This window comes from Schistocerca americana, chromosome 8 (genome assembly GCF_021461395.2).
Source record: "Schistocerca americana isolate TAMUIC-IGC-003095 chromosome 8, iqSchAmer2.1, whole genome shotgun sequence".
NCBI classification, from domain to species: Eukaryota; Metazoa; Arthropoda; class Insecta; order Orthoptera; family Acrididae; genus Schistocerca; species Schistocerca americana.
In genome coordinates, this window is record NC_060126.1 from 516784009 (window position 1) to 516807544 (window position 23536).

Genomic DNA, 23536 nt, shown 5'->3' on the forward strand with positions numbered 1-23536 from the left:
GTGTAAGGCCCTCCCCTAAACGGCCGCCAGTTCCGCAAACTGGAAGCTACAACAAAGTTGTTATCGTCGCAGTCCAACACGTGTTATACTGTGATGAAATTCACTAACGATAAGAAATTTAAGCGTTTCTGGATAGTAATGTAATATGAATCTGCATTATTAAAGAAATAAAAATATTTATAGAGGATTGAAAGCATCGCCAGCAATAGAAAACAAAAAATAACGTGATGTTATTTAAGGGCAATAAGGAGAAATTTTCATTAACTAATTCACTTACTATAATACGTTTATTTGAGGGAAACAGCAGGGCAAACATACAATGCGAAAACAATGGTCTTGAATCTGTCATGTCGGCAGTAAAGCCACGAATGGACTCGAATAACTCTGTTGTCTAAAATCACCGTTATAGAGAAATAAGTGAAGGTTGTTTTGTTTATGTAGGCCCTCATAGTAGCTCACGAAAATTAAAGAATATAAGAATGTCATAAAGTAGAAATGCCTAATGAAAGCAGTAAGATATTTGCATGTATGACATATTTCGTTAGTATTTGCATGGGTAATGTGTGAATTTTAACTTGTAAATTCTTCCAATACCATACCTGCGCATTATAAACGAGGTTACAAAGAATTGTAGCTGTTTCCGTGTGATTAGTGACCTATATGCTGTTGCAAACGTCGCAGGAAAATAATGTGTCGTTATTCTTTGTCCTGTCTGTTTTTAACCAAAAGATTTATTAATTTCGTAAATGTCATTCAAACCATTTTAAAAAAATAATAATGTGATGTTTATGTTTGTCACAGAGCGGTTATGGAGGAAATATATGCCGCGGTGTTTCATGGCTGTGAAACGTCCTTCATGCTGTGCTAGTTCTTCTTTCACCCCTAAAATTTTTCAGCAAAACTATTCAGTGAATAGCACGCGAAATCAGCTTGGATCGATCTAGCAAGAACAAAGTAATTTTGATGCCCTCTGGAAGTATAGTGAACATTGGTGCTTGTTTCACATATACTGTCTGAGTTCTGAAACTTAAGTGTCAAGTATACTGTGGTTCCTCTTTCCTCAAGCAAACTATTCTTTGAGGGTAGGTTTATCCTGTTTTAGCTTTGGGTGGCTGGCTCTGAGCACTATGGGACTTAACAGCTGCGGTCATCAGTCCCCTAGAACTTAGAACTACTTAAACCTAACTAACCTAAGAACATCACACACATCCATGCCCGAGGCAGGATTCGAACCTGCGACCGTAGCAGTCGCACGGTTCCGGACAGCGCGCCTAGAACCGCGAGACCACCGCGGCCGGCTAGCTTTGGGTGCTTTTCCTCACATAGAAGTATGTTTCTTCATAGGCTATTCATCTGGATACTGAGTTCTCTTATTTAAATAATTCAGTGCTAAATTGTTTTGTGTTATGTTTGCTGTGGAAGCACCTGGCACAGCTGAGGCCAATTGTGCACGTCTTTTTGTAACGTGTCTTTTAACTACCTGGGAAAATTTACCTGGCAAGATATTAATTTAACATTCACTCCGAGCGAGTGCAGCCGTACGCGGAAAGCCACGTGGGTCAACTGAAACGATGCCCAGGAGACGAACAAAGACCGGGAAGACCGGGGGTGAGTGGGCGGGACTTGTTCCGGGTGAAACCCTGGCGCTAACGATTCCTCAGGTGAGACGTAGTGGGCGTAGCTCCGCCCACAAAATGGAGGCTCCGCAGGTAGAAGTCTCGCGCCGCAAGCCAACACTTGCCGCTCATACTGCAAGATGCACCACTTAAATTACGTAGAGACCGATTCCCTAGGGAACGCACGAGAGCGATTACAATGGCTCGCCAAGCTTACGGAGAGTAACCATCCAGCAATACGCAAGACTCGATTTCATTCCGAGGCGATATTCTGCGTTTCCTATGGTAGTGTAGCTTCTGCTCACTTTAACTTTATTATTAAACTACTATCGGCTGCATGAGTTAGACCATCAAAATTTGTCTACATATTTAACAACAAAAGACACATGTGTAATTACTATTTACACTGCAGAAACATTCAGCGGGTCAGACTAGACACGGATATCCGAAGACTCAGTCCAGAGGAGCGTCTCTTCGGATGCTTCATGCAGACTCCACTACCAGGGAAACGTCAGTTAGGGCAGTCAATTACAAAGCGGTTCATTGTCTATCACCACAGCCACACGCACTGCCAGTGCATAAGACCACTTTTGCGTGTTGTATTCGTACATACTTTCGCCAGAGAAAAATCTATTAAGCTCTATCTACATCTGCCTAGGATGATGAAAATCTGGAACTTAATCGGTTGCGTTATCAGTATGCTCGCTGTTCCGGATTTCCGTTCCTTGCCACTCACGTCTCACTGTTCAGCGTCGCGGTTGAACCCAGTGGAGAGCATTTGGACTCCAACTTCCTGTGTCGGTCGTATGGAGTGGAGGCATTTCCTAGGCAGCGAGAGTAAATGTTCGGGGAGTGGTCCGTAGCTCCACCCTCTGCCTGCCACAATGTTCAGACTACACCGGGGATGTTACAACGGGTACAACTCAACTTTGTGCGTCGATGCCATACCTACATTCACGCTGGGGGACGCCGTTTTGAACAACTGTTGTACCTGTAGCAGCTTTTGAAACTTGGGCAAGTAAATGGAATCCATTATTACAGTACCGTAGACTTAAACCTCTCTGACATCTAGTTACGTGCGCCGTTACTAGTCCATGAACAGAGGAAATTATCTGAGGATATTGGGGAGTATTCATTGGGAATTTTGTACTTGATGATCAGGATTGGGTAACATCAAGGACATAATAAGTATCACATAAAAACATACAGAATTAAATATGTAGAATACAGAACTTTTGGTGATGGACATCGACGCCCAGATCTGGTACCCACTTCGTAGAACGACGTATGATTTCTGGAAAGTCGTCAGATCATCAGCACATTTTCTTAGACGACACACTCTTATGATATGGTCGAGAGCGTGCTCAGATTCTCCATAGTCACAACTTGGGCTGTCTGTAAGTCACAATTTATAAAGCACGGCCTTGAATTTTGTATAGTTGCATCGCATGGGATTGAGACTACTCCTGTCGTTTCTTAGGAAGTTGAGCTCTTGTAGTACTTTCGAGGGATCAGTTAAGAATGAGGTGGTGATCACTAACTTCACCAAGTCCATTCTTCATGCGTTTATTAGGTTACAGGTGGTCTGTCCTCTTACGTAGCTCTCTTACTGTGTTGCCTTCCGTGATTTCAGGCGTGTGTTTGGTATAGTCATTACGACATCTTGAATAAATAAACTTTTTGCCATTCCTTGAAACTTGCTCTTATGTCGCCTTAGATTTGGTAGAGCTATGTTACTGATGACGGTTAGTCACGGTATCGGAGTAGACGTTAATGTACCGGTGATTATGCGCACGGTTCCCAGAGGAAGCTGCACGTCCACCTAGTCGGTATGGTGACGACCTTGTCAGACGGCTGCACAGTGTTCTCCAGTGGCCAATACCACTGACGTTACAACTGTCTGCTGTGTGAATGCATCTGCACCCCAAGACTGGTTGTTGGTAAGTCATTTAAGATCAAGAATCGACTACCCCGAAGTTGAGCTCTCGCACCATTATTATTCAAACTGCACACTAGCGATATGATTTATTTAGTGAACAAAAACATGGGATACGCTGATGATGTGGACGTGGCAGTGAAAAGCTGATGTCTTGAGGAAGGGGCAAGGATCAACAATAAGTAGTATAAAATTGTTAAGGCCACTTGTTGACAAATTGCTTATGGTCTTCTGTCTCGGGTTCTTCGGCCGACGTTCATCTAATGATTTTTCTGACGTTTCGCCAGCACGAGTGGCTGGCATTGTCAAAGCTTCACCCTCCATTGCCGGTGGTGAAATGGAGCCGAGCTCGCGGCCGCAGACTATATGTACCTGGCGCGCCAACGTCCGAGGGCTTCTCCGCGGTCATTTCCGGTGCGGTTCTCCTCTCGCTATCTGCGACGGTCGTTCGCTGCAGTACGGGAAGCCAGGATCCGTTTACCTTAAGGCTTTCCTCTTTCTTGCTGAAACTGTTCGCGTGTTTTTGTATTTCTACAGCTTCTCTGAACAAGCGCGTGTGATAGTGCTTCTCTACAGCCATAACTTCCGTGTCGGCGAATTTTATTACGTGGTCGGTCTCATTCAGTGCCTGCTCTGCCACGGCCGTTTCCTCCACCTGCCCCAACCTGCATGGTCGCTTATGCTCTTTGATCCTGGTGTTAATTGATCGTGCAGTCATTCCGACATAAACTTTTCCGCATGTCCATGGTATACGGTATATTCCCGACATTGCAAGTGGGTCTCTTTTCTCCTTCGCCGATCTAAGACACTCTTTGATCTTCCTTGTCGGTTTCAAAATCGTCTTTATGCCATGTTTGCGCAATATACGGCCGATTCTGTCCGTCACTCTCGGAATGTATGGCAGAAAGGCCGTCCCCGACATTTCTTTTTCTGGTTCCTTACTTCGCCGAGTATACCGTATACCATGCGCATGCGGAAAAGTTTATGTCGGAACGACTGCACGATCAATCAACACCAGGATCAAATAACATAAGCGACATTGCTGTTTGGGGCAGGTGGAGAAATCGGCCGTGGCAGAGCACGCACTGAATGAGACCGACCACGTAATAAAATTCGCCGACTCGGAAGTTCTGGCTGTAGAGAAGCACTATCACACGCGCTTGTTCAGAGAAGCTGTAGAAATACAGAAACACGCCAACAGTTTCTACAAGAAAGAGGAAAGACTTAAGGGAAACGGATCCCGGCTTCCCGCACTGCAGCGAACGACCGCCGCAGGTAGCAAGTGGAGAACCGCACCGGAAATGGCCGCGGAGAAGCCCTTGGACGTTGGCGCGGCGGGTACATATAGTCTGCGGCCGCGAGCTCGGCTCCAGTTCACCACCGGCAGTGGAGGGTGAAGCTTTGACAATGCCAGCCACTCGTGCTGGCGAAACGTCAGATGATTAGATGAGCGTCGGCCGAAGAACACGAGACAGAAGCCAATAGGCAGTTTGTCAATAAGTAGTATCTACAAATACTAAGAAGGCGAGACCTGGAAAGACAGTTGTGTGTGTGTGTGTGTGTGTGTGAGAGAGAGTCGTCTTTCTGTGCTCCATCGCCACCCTGACAAGACCCTGTCCGCTGAGGGCGGCGCTTGTTGTGTTGCAGCGGCGTGGAGGTGCTGAACCAGCTGCAGCTGGGGGCGGCACAGCAGCGGCTGGCTGTGAGGGCGGCGCCGCCCACGGGAGCACAGGGCCACTTCTCGCTCAAGGAGGGCGGCAGGCACGGTGAGTCCGCAGTGGCGAGCTGCCGCGTGCAGCGGGCAGAGGGCGGCGGGGCTGTGCAGGTAGCGGCTACGAACGGTCACTGAGGGCGTAGGCGCAGAGGCTCCCCACGTGTGGCCACACGATAACACTGCTTAACGGATTTACGTAGCGTGTGCAATAAAATACTAAATGTGGTTTATTACGTACTATGCACCAACAGAACAAACAGTCCTGTCACGGAAAAGCCACGTATAACACTTACGTCTGCTACTACTATACCATAACCTCAAAGCTGAAGGCAGTTCGTATAGTGAAATTACTCTTATTCAAGTAATTATAGTATGAAGAAGCAGAGCAGTGTTAGCCTCTGAGAGGAATTTTGTTATGTTGACCGTGTTGTACCTAACGGAGGTGGCTTATCGGAAGTGAAAGTCAGAATTACGTAAATATTCAAACAGTAACAAACAATAACTTATTCATCCACACTGTTCCAAGAACTTAAAAAAAAAAAAACAAAAAAAAACGGTCGAATGGTCGCCAGCCCAATTAGACATGAGAATGATTGACATCCTTGTTTAAGGAAGTAGTTTCGAGTAACTTTAACGGACAAACACAACCTATATTTTGCCACACGCGAGTGCAATGATCTCTGATACCTGCATATGTTAACGTTAAGTTTGGAGTTTGACAGCTAGAGCAGAACAAACTATTTGCCTAAATATAACAGATAACGATACACACTACTATCTTCAGGGCTTAGTCAGACTGAATGGTCTTTATAACATTACTATTAATATTCACTGTAGGATCATAAATTGGACATAGGTTCAGTAATACTTTTCAAACATTTTCCTAGCTGTAGTTCACTGCAAAATTATGAACTGGTCACAGGTTAAGTCTCTCTCAGCTAACTACTGTTCTATTTAGAATGAAAGTTAAGTCGAATTCACTAACATCTTACTTCTCACTGTCTTTTGAATAAAAGAAGTTACTGTTGTCATAGGTAGTGGTCTTTCTATTAATTGTCATTTATCAAGAGCATAAAGGATAAACTATGGATCCTATTACACTGTTAATATGCACTTTCAATACACACGAGAAACAAGTGCTTAGTAAGCATGAATATATAACTTTCCACAATTGCAGTTTTCAACTTTTACTACAGTGAGACACAAAATTGACCTATTTGTAAGATACGGACTCACCTTTTGCGATTTACAACAGGCGGCAATGCGATCATTTAGTGAGCAAAACTTTATAAGCCTCAGTTTTAAGAAATTTTAATTTTGAAGTTGGCAACAACATATTAATAACCAGTTTCAATAGAAAATTTATTTTCGGCAAGCATCATTTTCTTTAGTTCACTCTATTGCCACATTAACTTTAACTTTCTTTTTACTATGTTCAAGAGGCATTAATTAGTTAAAACACCAGGCTTTAATGTTCTTTCAATAAGGACACTCGGTAATCGCTTTAGTTCAAACGGAGAAGAACCTGAGAGGTGTTATGATAAGAAAAAAAATCGAGGTAGGTATATAAATTAAGTTATAAATTACCTTCTATTTGAGCACACTACCACATCCAACAAGCTGATTCTTCACTGTACATTACTATAGTGTTCCATTATAGTGACTGCGCAATGTGGTGGCGATTGGATGTTGGTAGGTGGATTTGCAGGTAGAATTGCTGGACTCTGTCATTTCTTGGTGGCGATGATAATACCAATTTCAGAATAGTTCCAGCTCTTTATCTATCCATCCATCCGAGGCATTGGAATGCGTCAGGAAAAACCTCTCTCGCAACCAGCACAATATACAACTTTTACATGGGCAGTTCACAGTCTGGTAGCTCGTCCCCGACTGACTATCAGTTCCACCTTTTCTACCTAGACCAACCACAATTTGCGCGCGCTACACAGTTCCGTTCCCAAGGGGAACCACAACACCTTTTACATAAAAAATAACTAAGAACCCTAAGTGAAGGTCAGTAGTTTACATAACAGCAAACAAACATTTTAAATGAAACAGAACCTTTGCACATATTGACATTTCTATAAAAAATTATTTAAACAAAATTATTCATCCTCAAAGATAACCAAAGAGATTTTGTAAGAAATACAAACATATCATTACAGAGATTATAATTCATTAGAGTATCGAACTAATTGTACACTAATCACAGAAGTTCAACGATGGGATGTTGAACAAAATAGAAAGCTAAATGAATCAACAAAAGGTATGTAGTGTCTAAGCTATGGTGTTACAACACCAGATGAGCCATCACCACCAAGAACAGTGCAGTACTGAACGATGAAAGTGATATTACGAGACAACTTCTGTCTCACAAAAAGGCTGAATGTAGTCTCAGCATTAAGGAGTTAGCAGTGGCCTTTGATTCTCTTAATGGCCAATACAAAATTCATAGTTGACGTTATTATCGTAAGTTCCATGCAAATTCTACGTACTGTTGGGAACTAACAGAATAGGAAAACATTGGTCAGGTGTGAGTAGCAATAGCGCGGTGAGCGTTCCATAAAACTTAATCGTAAAAATGGCTCAAATGGCTCTGAGCACTATGGGACTTAACATCTATGGTCATCAGTCCCCTAGAACTTAGAACTACTTAAACCTAACTTACCTAAGGACATCTCACAACACCCAGTCATCACGAGGCAGAGAAAATCCCTGACCCCGCCGGGAATCGAACCCGGGAACCCGGACGTGGGAAGCGAGAACGCTACCGCACGACCACGAGCTGCGGACCTTAATCGTAAAGAAATAGACAATTCATCCACGCCGGGATCCGAGGATCTGCACGATTTTTGTCTGTTATTGTCATTGATAGTGGCGAGATATGGTCCCAGGGATTCCAAGACTTTCGAGAGTGTTTAAATTTCAAGTTTGAAATGGGATAGCAAATGACAAACGAAGTATTTTTTCGTGTGATGTCTTTACAAATTAAAAATTTTCTATTTTTTTTTTTTGCTTTATTATTCCATTACAACTACTAACAGCCTTGGGAGAGCCAGTCCTGACGATACTCTACCACCTGGTGAGCAATATGTATGAGACAGGCGAAGTTCCCTCAGACTTCAAGAAGAATATAATAGCTCCAATCCCAAAGAAAGCAGGTGTTGACAGATGTGAAAATTACCGAACTATCAGTTTAATAAGTCACAGCTGCAAAATACTAACGCGAATTCTTTACAGACGAATGGAAAAACTGGTAGAAGCCGACCTCGGGGGAGATCAGTTTGGATTTCGTAGAAATGTTGGAACACGTGAGGCAATACTGACCCTACGACTTATCTTAGAAGAAAGATTAAGGAAAGGCAAACCTACATTTCTAGCATTTGTAGACTTAGAGAAAGCTTTTGACAATGTTGACTGGAATACTCTCTTTCAAATTCTGAAGGTGGCAGGGGTAAAATACAGGGAGCGAAAAGCTATTTACAATTTGTACAGAAAGCAGATGGCAGTTATAAGAGTCGAGGGGCATGAAAGGGAAGCAGTGGTTAAGAAGGGAGTGAGATAGGGTTGTAGCCTGTCTCCGATGTTATTCAATCTGTATATTGAGCAAGCAATAAAGGAAACAAAAGAAAAATTCAGAGTAGGTATTAAAATCCATGGAGAAGAAAAAAAACTTTGAAGTTCGCCGATGACATTGTAATTCTGTCAGAGACAGGAAAGGACTTGGAAGAGCAGTTGAACGGAATGGACAGGAGGGTGTAAGATGAACATCAACAAAAGCAAAACGAGGATAATAGAATGTAGTCAAATTAAATCGGGTGATGCTGAGGGAATTAGATTAGTAATAAAGGAGTTTTGCTATTTGGGGAGCATAATAACTGATGATGGTCGAAGTAGAGAGGATATAAAATGTAAACTGGCAATGGCAAGGAAAGCGTTTCTGAAGAAGAGAAATTTGTTAACATCGAGTATAGATTTAAGAGTCAGGAAGTCGTTTCTGAAAGTATTTGTATGGAGTGTAGCCATGTTTGGAAGTGAAACGTGGACGGTAAATAATTTGGACAAGAACAGAATAGAAGCTCTCGAAATGTGGTGCTACAGAAGAATGCTGAAGATTAGATGGGTAGATCACATAACTAATGAGGAGGTATTGAAGAGAATTGAGGATAAGAGGAGTTTGTGGTACAACTTGACTAGAAGAAGGGATCGGTTGGTAGGACATGTTCTGAGGCATCAAGGGATCACCAATTTGGTACTGGAGGGCAGCGTGGGGGGTAAAAATCCTAGAGGGAGACCAAGAGATGAATACACTAAGCAGATTCAGAAGGATGTAGGTTGCAGTAGGTACTGGGAGACAAAGAGGCTTGCACAGGATAGAGTAGCTTGGAGTGCTGCATCAAACCAGTCTCAGGACTGAAGACCACAACAACAACAACAATTATTCTGTGCTGTGAAACATTTCTTCTAGCCAAATTTCATGATTATACGTCAAGGGGAAGCACTGTATAAGTTTTAATGAGTGGTTTTGCGAGTATCAAAATATGTGACATAAATGGCAGAATCGTCTGACTGTATTGACTTACAACCTTAACCTTAACCTCCAAAGTACTATAGACCTCAGTATGTGACATAAATTTCGACTTGATGTGGTTACCCGTTCCTGGGAAGGAGGAGTCTTAACAGACGAACGAACAGAGTGACAGTCTGACAACACATAAAAAAATAGTTTTCTTTCTTCTGATATTCGAGGGGTGTTCGGAAAGTAAGGTCGGATCGGTCGCGAATTGAAAACCACAGTGAAAATCAAAAACTTTTTATTCGCAGTAGTTAGCTACACGTTCCAGCTACCTCTCTAAATAGTCGCCACTCCGTCTTAGGCATCTGTATGGCCGTAGTACAAACTTTCCGGCACCCTCGTCAAAGAAAGCAGCCACTTGTGCTTTCCACCAATTATCTACGCTGGTCTGCCTTTCGTTGTTTGTTCCAAAATGTTGTATTCGTAGCCAGCGGTTTATGTGAGGAGAGATGAACAACGGAGGGAGCCAATTAAGGGCTGTATTGTGGGCGATCGAACACTTACCATCGAAAACGCTGCAGGAGCGTCTTCGTTGCCTCTGCAGAATGCGGCTGAAAATTCTCTTGAAGAAAGAAGTGCATGACATTTATGATATGTGGGTTGCATAGCTTCAGGCGAAACCTCTGAGCAGATACACATACTTGGCGGGAGACACTGTTGCTTTAGGCATTTCTACAGCATCGGTCTGCGCTCTGAACTGAAAAGAGCGACGTGAATTGATCGACAGGCCCAACACAACTATGCAAAGTTTCATCGGATTTTCACAGTAGTTTCCATTTCGCGCCTAATCGGATCTTACTTTCCGAATACACCTCGTAATTACATACGAACGATTTTCAGGCTTTTTCTTTGGTTTTACTATGAAACCTTGTTTCTTATCAAATTTCAAGATTCCAGATCAACGATAGGTTTTGATTCGATTCCCGTCTGGGTCGGAGTTTTATCCGGTCAGGAATTGTTAGTTGTATTGTTTTCATTATCATTTCATCATCATCATCAGTGGAAGGCAACGGGAAACCACCACTGGAATCACTTCCCTAGACGCTCATGCAGTGGTCCTCTTCCCCCATGACAAGACCTGCCGTAAGGCAAAACACTTTGTATTAGAAGATTGGAATATTTACGCCGTGAACGGACCATAGAGCTTAATATGTGCTTGATACGTCTAGCCGTTCCAGAGAAAAGGGTTTCTTAACAGTCGGACAGGCACAGAGACAGGCAAGAAAGTGATCCTAAAAGGGTTCTGTTTTGCAGATAGAGGACGAAACCCGAGAAACTGAAATAACACAAAAAATATCAACAATTGTTTGCTCATCAGATTATGTCAGTACAAACAGAACAACAATATTTAGCAAACGGTATGCGATAAGATATGTGATAGGACATCGGGGAATAACTTCCTAGGTACAAGAAGAAACGAAGGACGATTAGCGATTAACAGTCTGTTGACGAAGAGTTCATTAGCAACGGATCAAACCTCTTACTGGTTAAGAATGGGGATGAAAAGCGACCAACACCCTTTGATTTCAGTACCTGCGTTGAGTGATTTATAGAAACCTTGGAGGACCTAAGTCTAGATAGCTCGACGGAAGGCTGAACTTACGTCCTCCCTATTGCGAGTCCAGCGTCTTACTTCTGCGCCACACAGCTCGGTCCCACAGTACTGGAGGGAGCTGAGCAATGCATAAATTAAATCAGCAGGGAGTCTACATTATTCTATACGTTATGGTACGGTACTAACTGCCACATAACGTTGAAAGATTATACTTTTCTTACTCAGTGGTGCTGGCTGTTTCACTGTCGATACAGCTATCATCGAAAAGCTTTTCTCAATGTCAATTTATTTCCTTATTTGTACACAATGTAGGCTATTTCTTTGTCGGGGTATTGTGAAACCTCAATAATTATTCGCTAAACGTCTTGGGTCTTTCTCGAGGAGAACTTCCATACGAAAATTATTACGTCTTCATGCAGTCTTTGGACTGTGGCGTGAAAATATAGTGAACAATGATATAAAGACTAAGAGGACGCAAAATCACTAAAGTCACTGCAATAACGTGAGTGAATACGGTGAGAATAGGTCACATTCTGATGTTACCAACGACACCATGCTCCACGTAAAGCCAAAACTTCCTTAAAAATATTTTATTTGCTTTTGTTCCACATACCATGCAACTAGCAGCCAATTAAATTAGTAGTACGTCTGATGATTACAATAAAATCAATACGTACAAAGCACACAGCAGTCAATAATTATACCTGGTCTTTCACATTTCCTAACACAGGCTTCTAGGGGTTGTGGGGGCACTAGTAGATAAAGTTCTGGTGAGGAATCCATGTTCGGAAATGTACCGTCTGCATGTAAGATAAGTTTGAACGTGAGATCACTTTAAAGTGTCCCTCCTCAAGGTAAGCACTCAGTGCAGACAGTGAGCCCTGGCCTGTGTGCTCTGTCTGAGCCCACACTTTGGATTACTCGTCGTCGGGTTCTCCTCTATGTGACGTGACGAAGGACTTACTCTTCGAAGTCGAGAGTGCAGTGCGTCTGTTAAGCTCCACAGTAACCCCTGTGAATTGGGTACTTACCAGTTTGCCACAGTCCTTGCCGTAGTTGGACGAAAATGGTACGTGACTTTATAATTACAACAGCGACTGCCGATACTGCCCTCTTCTCAGTTTGTGTGCGTACCGTGCAGAGCGAGATTTGAAAGTGATCCCAGCTTCAACTTATTTTGTAAGGTAGCTATAATTTCGCATCTGCATACACTACTGGCCATTAAAATTACTACACCAAGAAGAACTGCAGATGATAAACGGGTATTAATTGGACAAACATATTATACTAGAATTGACATATGATTACATTTTCACGCAATTTGGGTGCATAGATCCTGAGAAATCAGTTCCCAGAACAACCACCTCTGGCCTTAATAACGGCCTTGATACGCCTGGGCATTGAGTCAAACAGAGCTCGGATGGTGTGTACAGGTACAGCTGCCCATGCAGCTTCAACACGATACCACACTTCGTCAAGAGTAGTGACTGGCGTATTATGACGAGCCAGTTGCTCAGCCACCATTGACCAGACCTTTTTAATTGGTGAGAGATCTGGAGAATGTGTTGGCCAGGACAGCAGTCGAACATTTTCTGAATCCAGAAAGGCCGTACAAATGGTTCAAATGGCTTTGAGCACAATGGGACTTAACTTCTATGGTCATCAGTCCCCTAGAACTTAGAACTACTTAAACCCAACTAACCTAAGGACATCACACACATCCATGCCCGAGGCAGGATTCGAACCTGCGACCGCAGAGGTCGCGCGGTTCCAGGCTGTAGCGCCTACAACCGCTCGGCCACTCCGGACAGCAAAGGCCGTACAGGACCTGCAACATGCGGTCGTGCATTACCCTGCCGAAATGTAGGGTGTCGCAGGGATCGAATGAACGGTGACCGAGGTGACAGAGACGTGTAACCAATGGCACCCCATACCACCACGACAGGTGATACGCCAGTATGGCGATGACGAATACACGCTTACAATGTGCGTTCACCGCGATGTCGCCAAATACGGATGCGACCATCATGATGCTGTAAACAGAACTTGGATTCATCCGGAAAAATGACGTTTTGCCATTCGTGCACCCAGGTTCGTCGTTGAGTACACCATCGCAGGCGCTCCTGTCTGTGATGCAGCGTCAAGGGTAACCGCAGCCACGGTCTCCGAGCTGATAGTCCATGCTGCTGCAAACTTCGTCGAACTGTTCGCGCAGATGGTTGTTGTCTTGCAAACGTCCCCATCTGTTGACTCAGGGATCGAAACGTGGCTGCACTATCCGTTACAGCCATGCGGATAAGATGCCTGTCATTTCGACTGCTAGTGATACGTGGCCGTTGGGATCCAGCACGGCGTTCCGTATTACCCTCCTGCCTCTACCGATTCCATATTCTGCTAACAGTCACTGAATCTCGACGAACGCGAGCAGCAATGTCGCGATACGATAAACTGCAATCGCGATAGGCTACAATCCGACCTTCATCAAAGTCGGAAACGTGATGGTACGCATTTCTCCTCCTTACACGAGGCATCACAACAACGTTTCACCAGGCAACGCCGGTCATCTGCTGTTTGTGTATAAGAAATCGGTTGGAAACTTTCCTCATGTCAGCACGTTGTAGGTGTTGCCACCATCGCCAACCTTGTGTGAATGCTCTGAAAAGCTAATCATTTGCATATCACAGCATCTTCTTCCTGTCGGTTAAATTTCGCATCTGTAGCACGTCATCTTCATGGTGTAACAATTTTAATGGCTGGTAGTGTACTTTTCAATGATTTAGAACCGGAATTAGGTATCCTTTGATATGTTGTACATCCTGTGTATGAATACTTAAAGAAGACTGACATTGTCACGTACACCTTGCAAATAGTTGTTAACGCTCATTGCATGAAAGGAGATGCCTTTATTATCAAAATGGTGTAATGAATAATGGCCTATAATAGCAGAGGTTGGAACGCCAATGGAAATGAAACGGCAGGCGTAACTCAGGTCCTGGGTGGAAAAGCCCACACAGGTGTGTTGGTTCTGCTTAACACAGGAAGCAACCCAAGACTCGACGGTCGGGCCACCTGAGCGCTGAAGCACAATACAGCGGTGGTCGGCCAATGTGGTAGCGGGGCCAGAAGGGTAACCGGATAATACTTCGGAAACTGAAAATCTTGGATGCAGCAGAGAGGAGCGAGGAAACGTAATCTCGAAAATCATGAAGGCTGGGTTATTTCCGGGGATTTTTACTGTGAGAAGGATACCATTGTATGAATTCATAATTAATGGGTATAGGCATTTCTTTGCAAACTTTCCACACTGGACGACAAAAGACTAAAAATATGGTTGTTCGGCATTCGGAAGAGTCTGTAGAGAGGGAGAATATTCTGTGGTTTCAAGACACGATTCGCTTTCTGCAGTTATGGGGGAGGGAAGCAGAGTTTTGCTGGGAAGCCAGCGGTGGGGAGAAAGAGATGTTCCGTTTTGAGCGCCCATTTTTGACGTTCGCTCAGTATCAGCTTTTGTTGGTACAGACTAACTTGCTGTCTTTGCGGTCAGGAGATTTTATAGTTAGTGAATGGATAGGCATTGTACTGTTGCGAACTTACACGATTCTGGACTTCGCCTCCAGGTAGGGAGTCGTCATTGAATACGTAGCGTTCAGTGATTGAGAGCACTGCTTCTGTCTATACTCACGTAGAGACGTTATCTGAATTCCGTCCTTGTTGCTGGGAGTTCGCGTTTCTTTTCTGTAGAACACAGAGAGGAGAAGACAGTATTAGATTATAATAATCAGAGGACCGCCTTCTGCCGTCCTAGTGTTTGCAAGAGTTTTATTTTGTGCCTGGGGTCCTTCCACGGTCGCAGACGAGTACGAGAACCATCACTTTGACGCACCTGACACACTACATACGGTGATATCGCAAATTGCTTCGGCGTATTATGTCTATAAAGCTGAACAAGTGTGAGCACGTAAGTTTTATTTCCACTGAGGTTGCACGCCACTGTAGATCATCTTTGAAAAGTAGTTTCTTCTAGTGCTTGGTACGTAGATGATGTCAGTCATCTAATGTTACTTATATTAGATCGCGTAGCCATAAAAAGGGGCAGATCTGGGCAATTGATCAGTAGTATTAATTAGGAAATTCATTTGTGTCCACTGGACATTCATATGTAAACATTTTTAGTATAGAAAAGGGGTTTTAATCTACAATAAATGTATTAGCAAAATGAACATTTTTCATTTAGTAGTTACTAGTTCCCTTAATCATTCATTTATGTAATTGATATGTTAAGGAGCAACAAGGAGGAAATAATATCACCATTAAGAGATCCTAATATCTGCTTCAGGGCGTAGTCAGACAGGGCCAAATTTTCATTTTCGCGTTCGGTATTTCCCGTTGCGCGCATTCATTTTTACACCCGCCTGGAGGAGCATCATGGAATTTTACATCCAAACGGTACGTTTCTGGACATGGGTTCCTTATCTAAACTTTATCTACTAAACCCCTCAGCAACTCCTAGAAGCCCGTAATAGAAATCGTGAAACATTCTGTAAATGTAGGTGGCACTCTCTGAAAAACTTCATGATTATTTTGTGAGATTTTGTGTATTCTGATGTGTTTCAATTTTCTGAGTCTCTTGCAGGAAGTAATTGGCTGTTCGCCAAATCACATATACGACAACAATATGTTCAAAAATGACTCTGAGCACTATGGGACTTAACCTCTGAGGTCATCAGTCCCCTACAGCCTAGAACTACTTAAACCTAACTAACCTAAGGACATCACACACATCCATGCCCGAAGCAGGATTCGAACCTGCGACCGTAGTAGTCACGCGGTTCCGGACTGAAGCGCCTAGAACCGCTCGGCCACCGCAGCCGGCAACAATATGTGATTTGAATCATCTTATGACGAGAAATTTCGTGAAGAAGTTTATTTTTTGTTTATTTATCAGGTTCCATGGAGCCATGCAGAACAAAGCTGGCCAAGAAAGGTGGCACAGTTGTTAACAAACTGGACTCGCATTCGGGGGGACGACGGTTCAAACCTCCGTCCGGCTTCCAGATTTAGGTTTTTCGTGATTTCCATAAATCGCTGCAGGCAAATGACGGGATCGTTCCTTTGTAAGGACTCGGCCGATTTCCTCGCCATCCTTGACACAATCTGACCTCGATATCGACGGGACGTTAAACCCATTCATCCTTCCTTTCTCTGATCCAAAGCTGTTTGTCATGGAACGAGTCAGTACATAGTTCACAGAACGCTAACCAAAAAATTTATAGACAAAAGAACTGAAGAAGTAATGAAACACGTTAAAATTCTGAGAGTGTGTATGAATAAATAACGCATTACAGAGAAACGTTCCCTACAACTGCGAGGAACTCCTCTATGTAATAGGAAGAGTGTGCCAGAAATAAAGGTTTCAACCTTGAATTTGAATACTTGTCGTTTGTTATTCATTTTCTTCAGAACTGCTGAAAACCTATATAAATGAAATCTGCTGCATACTGCACACCTTTCTGTGCAATGTTTAAGCAAGTATTATCCCAGACGTTATTATTTCACGCCTAGTGTTCACTATACGAAAGTGTAAATTTCTACTGAATGAGTCTGTATTGTCAACAACGAAACTCATGATGGAATACAGGTACCGTACAGAGACGGAAGAGCTATAATTCCGACACAGTTGAACAACAGCGTACACGAATTTCGCTAACTGACACTCCAATTCAGTCTGACTGCCCTTTTCTGGCATAGGAGTATTCGCGTTTCAGTGTCAGAGACAGCGGAGATCATTTTCATAACGAAAATAACGACATTCAGTTACTGCACAAGATCTTGAACGTGATACTTCCAACAAGGCCTTCTGTCTACCTGCATTATTAAGAATTTAAAGTGGTCCGCTTCACTGGCTGTTTGACCACCTTGTGATAGTAAAACTTCGCTATGGCAAGAGCTCCGTGGTGGAAACGGTATGCACTGCATTTTGTTAGAGTTAAGTGTTAATATGTTCTTTGATGTTACTAAATACTTTAAAAGCTACATCGTCTGTATTACGTTCTACGTCTTTTCCAGTTACACTTGCGTGATCTGCAAATAGAAAAATTGTTGAGTCATTTATGTTTAATGGCAGATCACTGATACAAATCACGGAACCTTGGCATCCCCTACTTTATATGAGCCCAGCCAGACTCACACCTCTTCTCTGTTAACATTGGAGGACAACCTTCTTCTTTCAACTTTGCAGGTGTGAAGTGAACCATTATTCAGCTTTCTCCGTTATCTCATAATTTTCCAACACATGCATAGCTATTATATGGTTCACAAAATCACATGTTTTTGTTAAATCAAACAAAATACGCGCTGTCCTCAACCTCGATCTGCTAGTGCCTCACATGCAGAAGCCTAAATTCCTTTTCTGCGCTTGATAGAAATTGATTAGTAAACATTTTACGTAAGTCTTGTGGATCACTAACAATTTCATTGTCTTATAAAATACTTCCTTCACGGTTGCTCATGTGCTTTCAATTTTCTCAAGAGAGCGTTCTATTCTCGAGGTATAATGTATTTTTTCTTTTTATACATTGCAGTATCTTCTGTAGTGAAACTCAATTACATGGATCTTATATCAATTTGTGATGGTGCAGTTAACGTGCTTATCTCCCTGAAGAGGTACCCACAAGACGATCTGGAGTGAACACCACGTATTATTCTTACTGCTCCCTTTTGTGCTGTCAATAGTTTCTGTCTAGGTGATGAGGTACCTCAGAAAATCATTACACAAGACATTACTAAGTGAAAATATGCAAAATATCATGACATACGACACGGGTGGAAAGCTGCACGACTGTTGGGCGCCAGTTCGACGCGTACAACGCTCTAAGGCAACTGTTGTGCGTTTTTCAAGGGAGTGATCAGTAATGTGTCTGGTGACCTTACGTTTGTTGTTTTAAACATTAAGCAAAGAAGAGCTTTCCCCAAGAAACAATAATTTGAGACAGAGAGGAATTAAAGACTTTAGCCACCCATGGGTACAGACTTATACTAGTGGCGCAAGATGAAAATTTGTAATAGTCTGGGATTCGAACTCGGGTCTCCGGCTTAATAGGCAGTTGTGCTGACCAGTACGCCACCGAGACACAGAGATCACACGGTGGGTGCAGGATCAAAATGGGATCTGTTCTTTCGGACACCACATCAGTAGTGTAGCGCAAAAGTTGATAATTTGTGTCTGACAGTCGCCACTGTGTCTAGATGGCATAGTGGTCAGTGCAGCTGCCTAGAAACCAGGATACCCAGATACCATCCCAGTGCGGCACAAGTTTTCAACTTGCTCCGTTGATATAAATCAATGCCCACTGGGAGCTAATGCCTTTAATTCCTTTGTGTCTTGATCCATAGTGGCTGCAGGATCAAAAGGGGATATGTTCTTTCGGGCATGTCCGAAAGAATGGACAACATACTTACTAACAAGAATTCAGTTTTTTAAATAAAACAGTAGGTTATACCTAAGCTATAGGACAAAATGTAGATGCTACTGCCAGGATAGGAGTAGGAGTTTTGGGTTCGAGTACCGTTCTTTTACGCATTTTCGTGTTACAACATATTTTCTACACTGACGTTTCAGAAAAAGTATAAGCCTGAAAAATCAAATTCCTTGCAATCGTAACTGGTGATGAAATACGGCTGTAAATATAGACCCTGAGGCGTCATTCATGCTCTTAGGCGTTTCCAGACGAAGTGAAATATATGAAACATGAAGTGTGAACAAAAGAATGTTGTGCACATTCTGTTCAGCAAGTCACACATCAATTCCATTCTACACATTCTACATCTACATCCATACTCCGAAAAACCACTGCGAAGTGCATGGTGAAGGTACATCCCAAAGTACCAGTCATTAGGCCTTTTTACCGTTCCACTCATTCATGGCCTCTGTGACCGACGTAGTTAGTCTAATGGTGACCTCGACATCCCTATGTGAGCGATACGTAACGAATTGTAGCGAATTCCTAGATTCATGACTTAAAGCTGGTTCTTGAAGTTTTGTAAGTAGGCTTGTCGGAATAGTGTCCATCTTTGTTCAGTTGTCTGCCAGTTCAGTTTCTTCAGTATCTCTGTGACACTCTGCCATGGGTCAAACAAGTCTTTGACCCTGTGCTGCCCTTCATCGCATATGTTCAATATCCCATGGTCTAGGAGTCTAGTAATCAAAATGTTCTGGGTCTCGGGATTTATCCCAACCACTGCTGAAATTTTGAATAAAAACCAGCGGCCTTGTCATAAAGGGCGAAGAAACAAACAGAGTTTCAGGGCAACATTCTGCCCTTTGGTTGGGAATCTGCCTCTAAAAGCTGGAAGTGTTAGCAAAGTTCAACAGCATGAACTTGCAGAAGGAACGGAAATCACTGCATTAGATATCTATAATATGTATCCACAGGACTCTACAGGACGTAAGGTCTGTAACTGAAAGTGACATGAGGATCTCTTCGTTGGCAAAGAGTTCCGGAACGCTCGGGGGAGGGGGCCTGTCAAAGGCGAGAAAAGCAAAGAAAGGGTAATATATCCGGACTCGGAGTATGGAATTTCAGAAGCTTGAACGTGGTACGGCAGCTAAAATACCCGAAAAGCGAAATGTTAAGTCTCACTGTGGATGTGGCGGGGGTCAGTGAAGTGAAATGGAAAGAAGATAAGGATTTTTGGTAAGACGGATATAGGACAGAACCAATAGCAGCAGAAAATGAACCCCACGGAAGAATACGATTAACGATGTTTAATGCTTGCCGTGTCGGTAGAACACCGATTCTAATAAAACAATCATACTTACTTTTCCTGTAGTTTGTTTAAATCGCACCGAGTGGCTGTTGGAGTAGCCTCTAATGATGAATCAAAGGAAATTACTGCATGCATGCCCAGCCCTAAAGTATTGTTCTTCACATCACATAATTTGCTGTCAAATGTACAGTTTGGTTTTAGAAATGGCTTAACAACTGAAAATGCTATATTCTCTTTTCTCTGTGAAGTTTTGGAAGGATTAAATAAAAGGTTGCGAACTCTAGGTGCTTTCTTTGATTTAACGAAGGCTTTTGACTCTGTTGACCACAAAATATTATTGCAGAAGTTGGACCATTATGCAGTAAGGGGAGTAGCTTACAATTGGTTCGCCTCTTACTTTAAGAACAGAAAGCAGAAGGTAATTCTCCGCAATATTGAGTGTGGTAGTGATGTTCGGTCCCAATGGGGCACTGTTAAGTGGGGCGTTCCCCAAGGGTCGGTGCTGGGGCCTCTGCTGTTTCTTATTTATATAAATGATATGCCATATAGTATTACAGGTGATTCAAAAATATTTCTGTTTGCTGATGACACCAGCATGGTAGTGAAGGATCTTGTGTGTAATATTAAAACAGCATCAAATAATGAAGTTCATGAAATAAGTTCGTGGCTTGTGGAAAATAATTTGATGCTAAATCACAGTAAGACTCAGTTTTTACAGTTTCTAACTCACAATTCAACAAGAACCGATATTTTGATCAGACAGAATGGGCATATTATAAGCGAGACGGAACAGTTCAAGTTCCTAGGCATTCGGATAGATAGTAAGCTGTTGTGGAAAGCTCACGTTCAAGATCTTGTTCAGAAACTAAATGCTGCTTTATTTACCATTAGAACAGTATCTGAAATAAGTGATAGTTCAACACGAAAAGTAGTCTACTTCGCATATTTTCATACGCTTATGCCATATGGTATTATTTTTTACGTTAATTCTTCTGATTCAAAAAGGGTTTTTTTGGCTCAAAAACGGGCTGTTCGAGCTATGTGTGGTGCAAGTTCGAGAACCTCTTGTCGACCCCTATTCAATAGTCTGGGAATTCTGACATTGCCCTCACAGTATATATTTTCTTTAATGCCGTTTGTTGTTAACAATATTAGCTTATTCCCAAGAGTTAGCAGCTTTCACTCAGTTAATACTAGGCAGAAATCAAATCTGCATGTGGAATGCACTTCCTTGACTCTTGTGCAGAAAGGAGTGCAGTATTCTACTGCATCCATTTTCAATAAGCTACCACAAGAACTCAAAAATTTTAGCAGTAGCCCAAACACTTTTAAGTCTAAACTGAAGAGTTTCCTCGTGGCTCACTCATTCTATTCTGTCGAGGAGCTCCTGGAAGAGCTGAAAAATTAAGCAAATTCCAGTGTTCCATTTTTGATTTTCTTTATTTAAACTTACGAATTGTCGCCTGAATATGTTACTTATATTTCATTTTATCTGTTTCTACTATCGTGTTGTAATTTCAGGTATTGACTCGTTCCATGAACATGGAGGCTTCTCCTTAATTTGGTCCCACGGAACAATAAAAAAATAAATAAATGACATAAAAAAGCGGGATATTCTGCGTTAGTAAAACAAGGGAACTGCACTAAAAGTTCCCCTGCTGCGCATCGTTAACAGTCGACAGTCAAGAGCATTTAGTGGTAGGAAAGTTCTATGGCATGTGCAATTCAGTGGAGTGTAAGTGTGGGTGGGGTACTCCAGTAGCACCTGGTTCAAGAACTATGCCCCTATTGTCTACAGATGTGCCCTTACGTAGCTAAATCACCGAGCTATGAGGAGTCGTGACGGGACGTATGGCTGGTTTGTCTGCTGTCTGGGGCTGCGACCACCAGGTGTCGTGTCTGTGTCTGAGACGTGACAGGGCAGGCTCCGCTCCGCCGACAACCCTCCATCAGTGGGGGTGGGGGTGGGGGGTGAGGTGGAGGGGGGAATGGGGGGGGGACACAGGCTGCCGCTGATAACCTAACAAGCAACGCCGGCAGCCCTCTAGTCTGCTAGCCAAAGTTCCGAAATGCGAGTGTAAGCGAGGCGTGACAGGCATTCAGTCAGAGGCAGCAGATGTTCAGCGCTCTGTCTGTACGACCGCTTGTTGCTAAATGTCGCGCCTCGACACACACTACACGGGACTGACGTTATCTTTCTTCTAAGGGGCCACGAAGAGTGCAGTGGGAATTCCACTGTTACATACAGAGGAGAGAGCGGAGTACACTGAAGGCCTCAGTGAGGGGGAAGACTTGTCTGCTGACGTGGCAGCAGAAGAAATAGGAGTCGATATAGAAGAAATAGGGGATCCAGTAGTAGAACGAGAATTTAAAAGAGCTTTGGAAGATTGGAGATCAGATAAGGTTGAAGGGATAGGTGACCCGCCAGGATAGCCGAGAGCGCTGACGCGCTGCTTCCTGGACTCGGGCAGGCGCGCCGGCCCCGGATCGAATCCGCCCGGCGGATTAACGACGAGGGCCGGTGTGCCGGCCAGCCTGGATGTGGTTCTTAGGCGGTTCTCCATATCCTCCTAGGTGAATACCGGGCTGGTCCCCACGTCCCGCCTCATTTACACGACTCGCAGACATTTGAAACACATTCACAATCTTTCAAGATTTACACTAGATGCAGACAGCTGGGCTACACTAATTCCGTCTCGGGGGTATGGGGTGGCGTGCAGGAAGGGCATCCGGCCACCCCTTGAAATTAACCATGCCAAATCCGCACTTAAACCTGGGCGCAATGCGGGATAAAGGCAGTAGCAAAAGAAAGAAAGGCTGAAGGGATAGGTAACATCCCATTAGAATTTCTAAAATCACTGGAGGAAGTGGTAACAAAATGACTATACACGTCGGTGTGTAGAATGTGTGCGTCTGGCCATATACCATTACTGTCTATGGTTCGGAGTGCTGGGCGATTTCAGAGAAGAACCGCAAGACGATTGTGGCTATAGAAATGGACTATGTAAGACGATCATCAAACATCTCCCGTTGGCAAAATAGAACAAATGAGGACGAACGGAAAACAATCCACAAGAAGGCTCCAATAATGGACGAAATAGAAAGCAGACAATTTTTGTGGTTTGTAGACTTAATGTGAATGGGACAAGAAAGATATCCAAACATATATTTGAATATGGACGAACAACCAAGATAAACATGAACAAAAACTTTTATTTATTTCTGATTTGACTGTTGAGGATATGTTCCATACTCCGGTTCATTCTTATTGCTGCGCCACACCCCTACCAAGCTGCTTTGCTAAGGAAACCATTAGACTATCTAAGCAAGTCTCCACGGCTCAGTCATTCTTTCATTGCCACTGACGTCTCCT

At 43.2% G+C, this 23536-nt stretch overlaps 1 protein-coding gene across 1 annotated transcript in view; it reads left to right on the forward strand.

The window, feature by feature from the left end:
• LOC124545953 (T-box transcription factor TBX1-like) overlaps positions 1-23536 on the forward strand; it is a 194585-nt gene that overhangs the window by 120482 nt on the left and 50567 nt on the right. The window contains exon 7 of the mRNA XM_047124916.1: positions 5200-5318. Within this exon, the coding sequence (XP_046980872.1) occupies positions 5200-5318 (119 nt within the window). The remainder of the gene's footprint in view (positions 1-5199; positions 5319-23536) is intronic.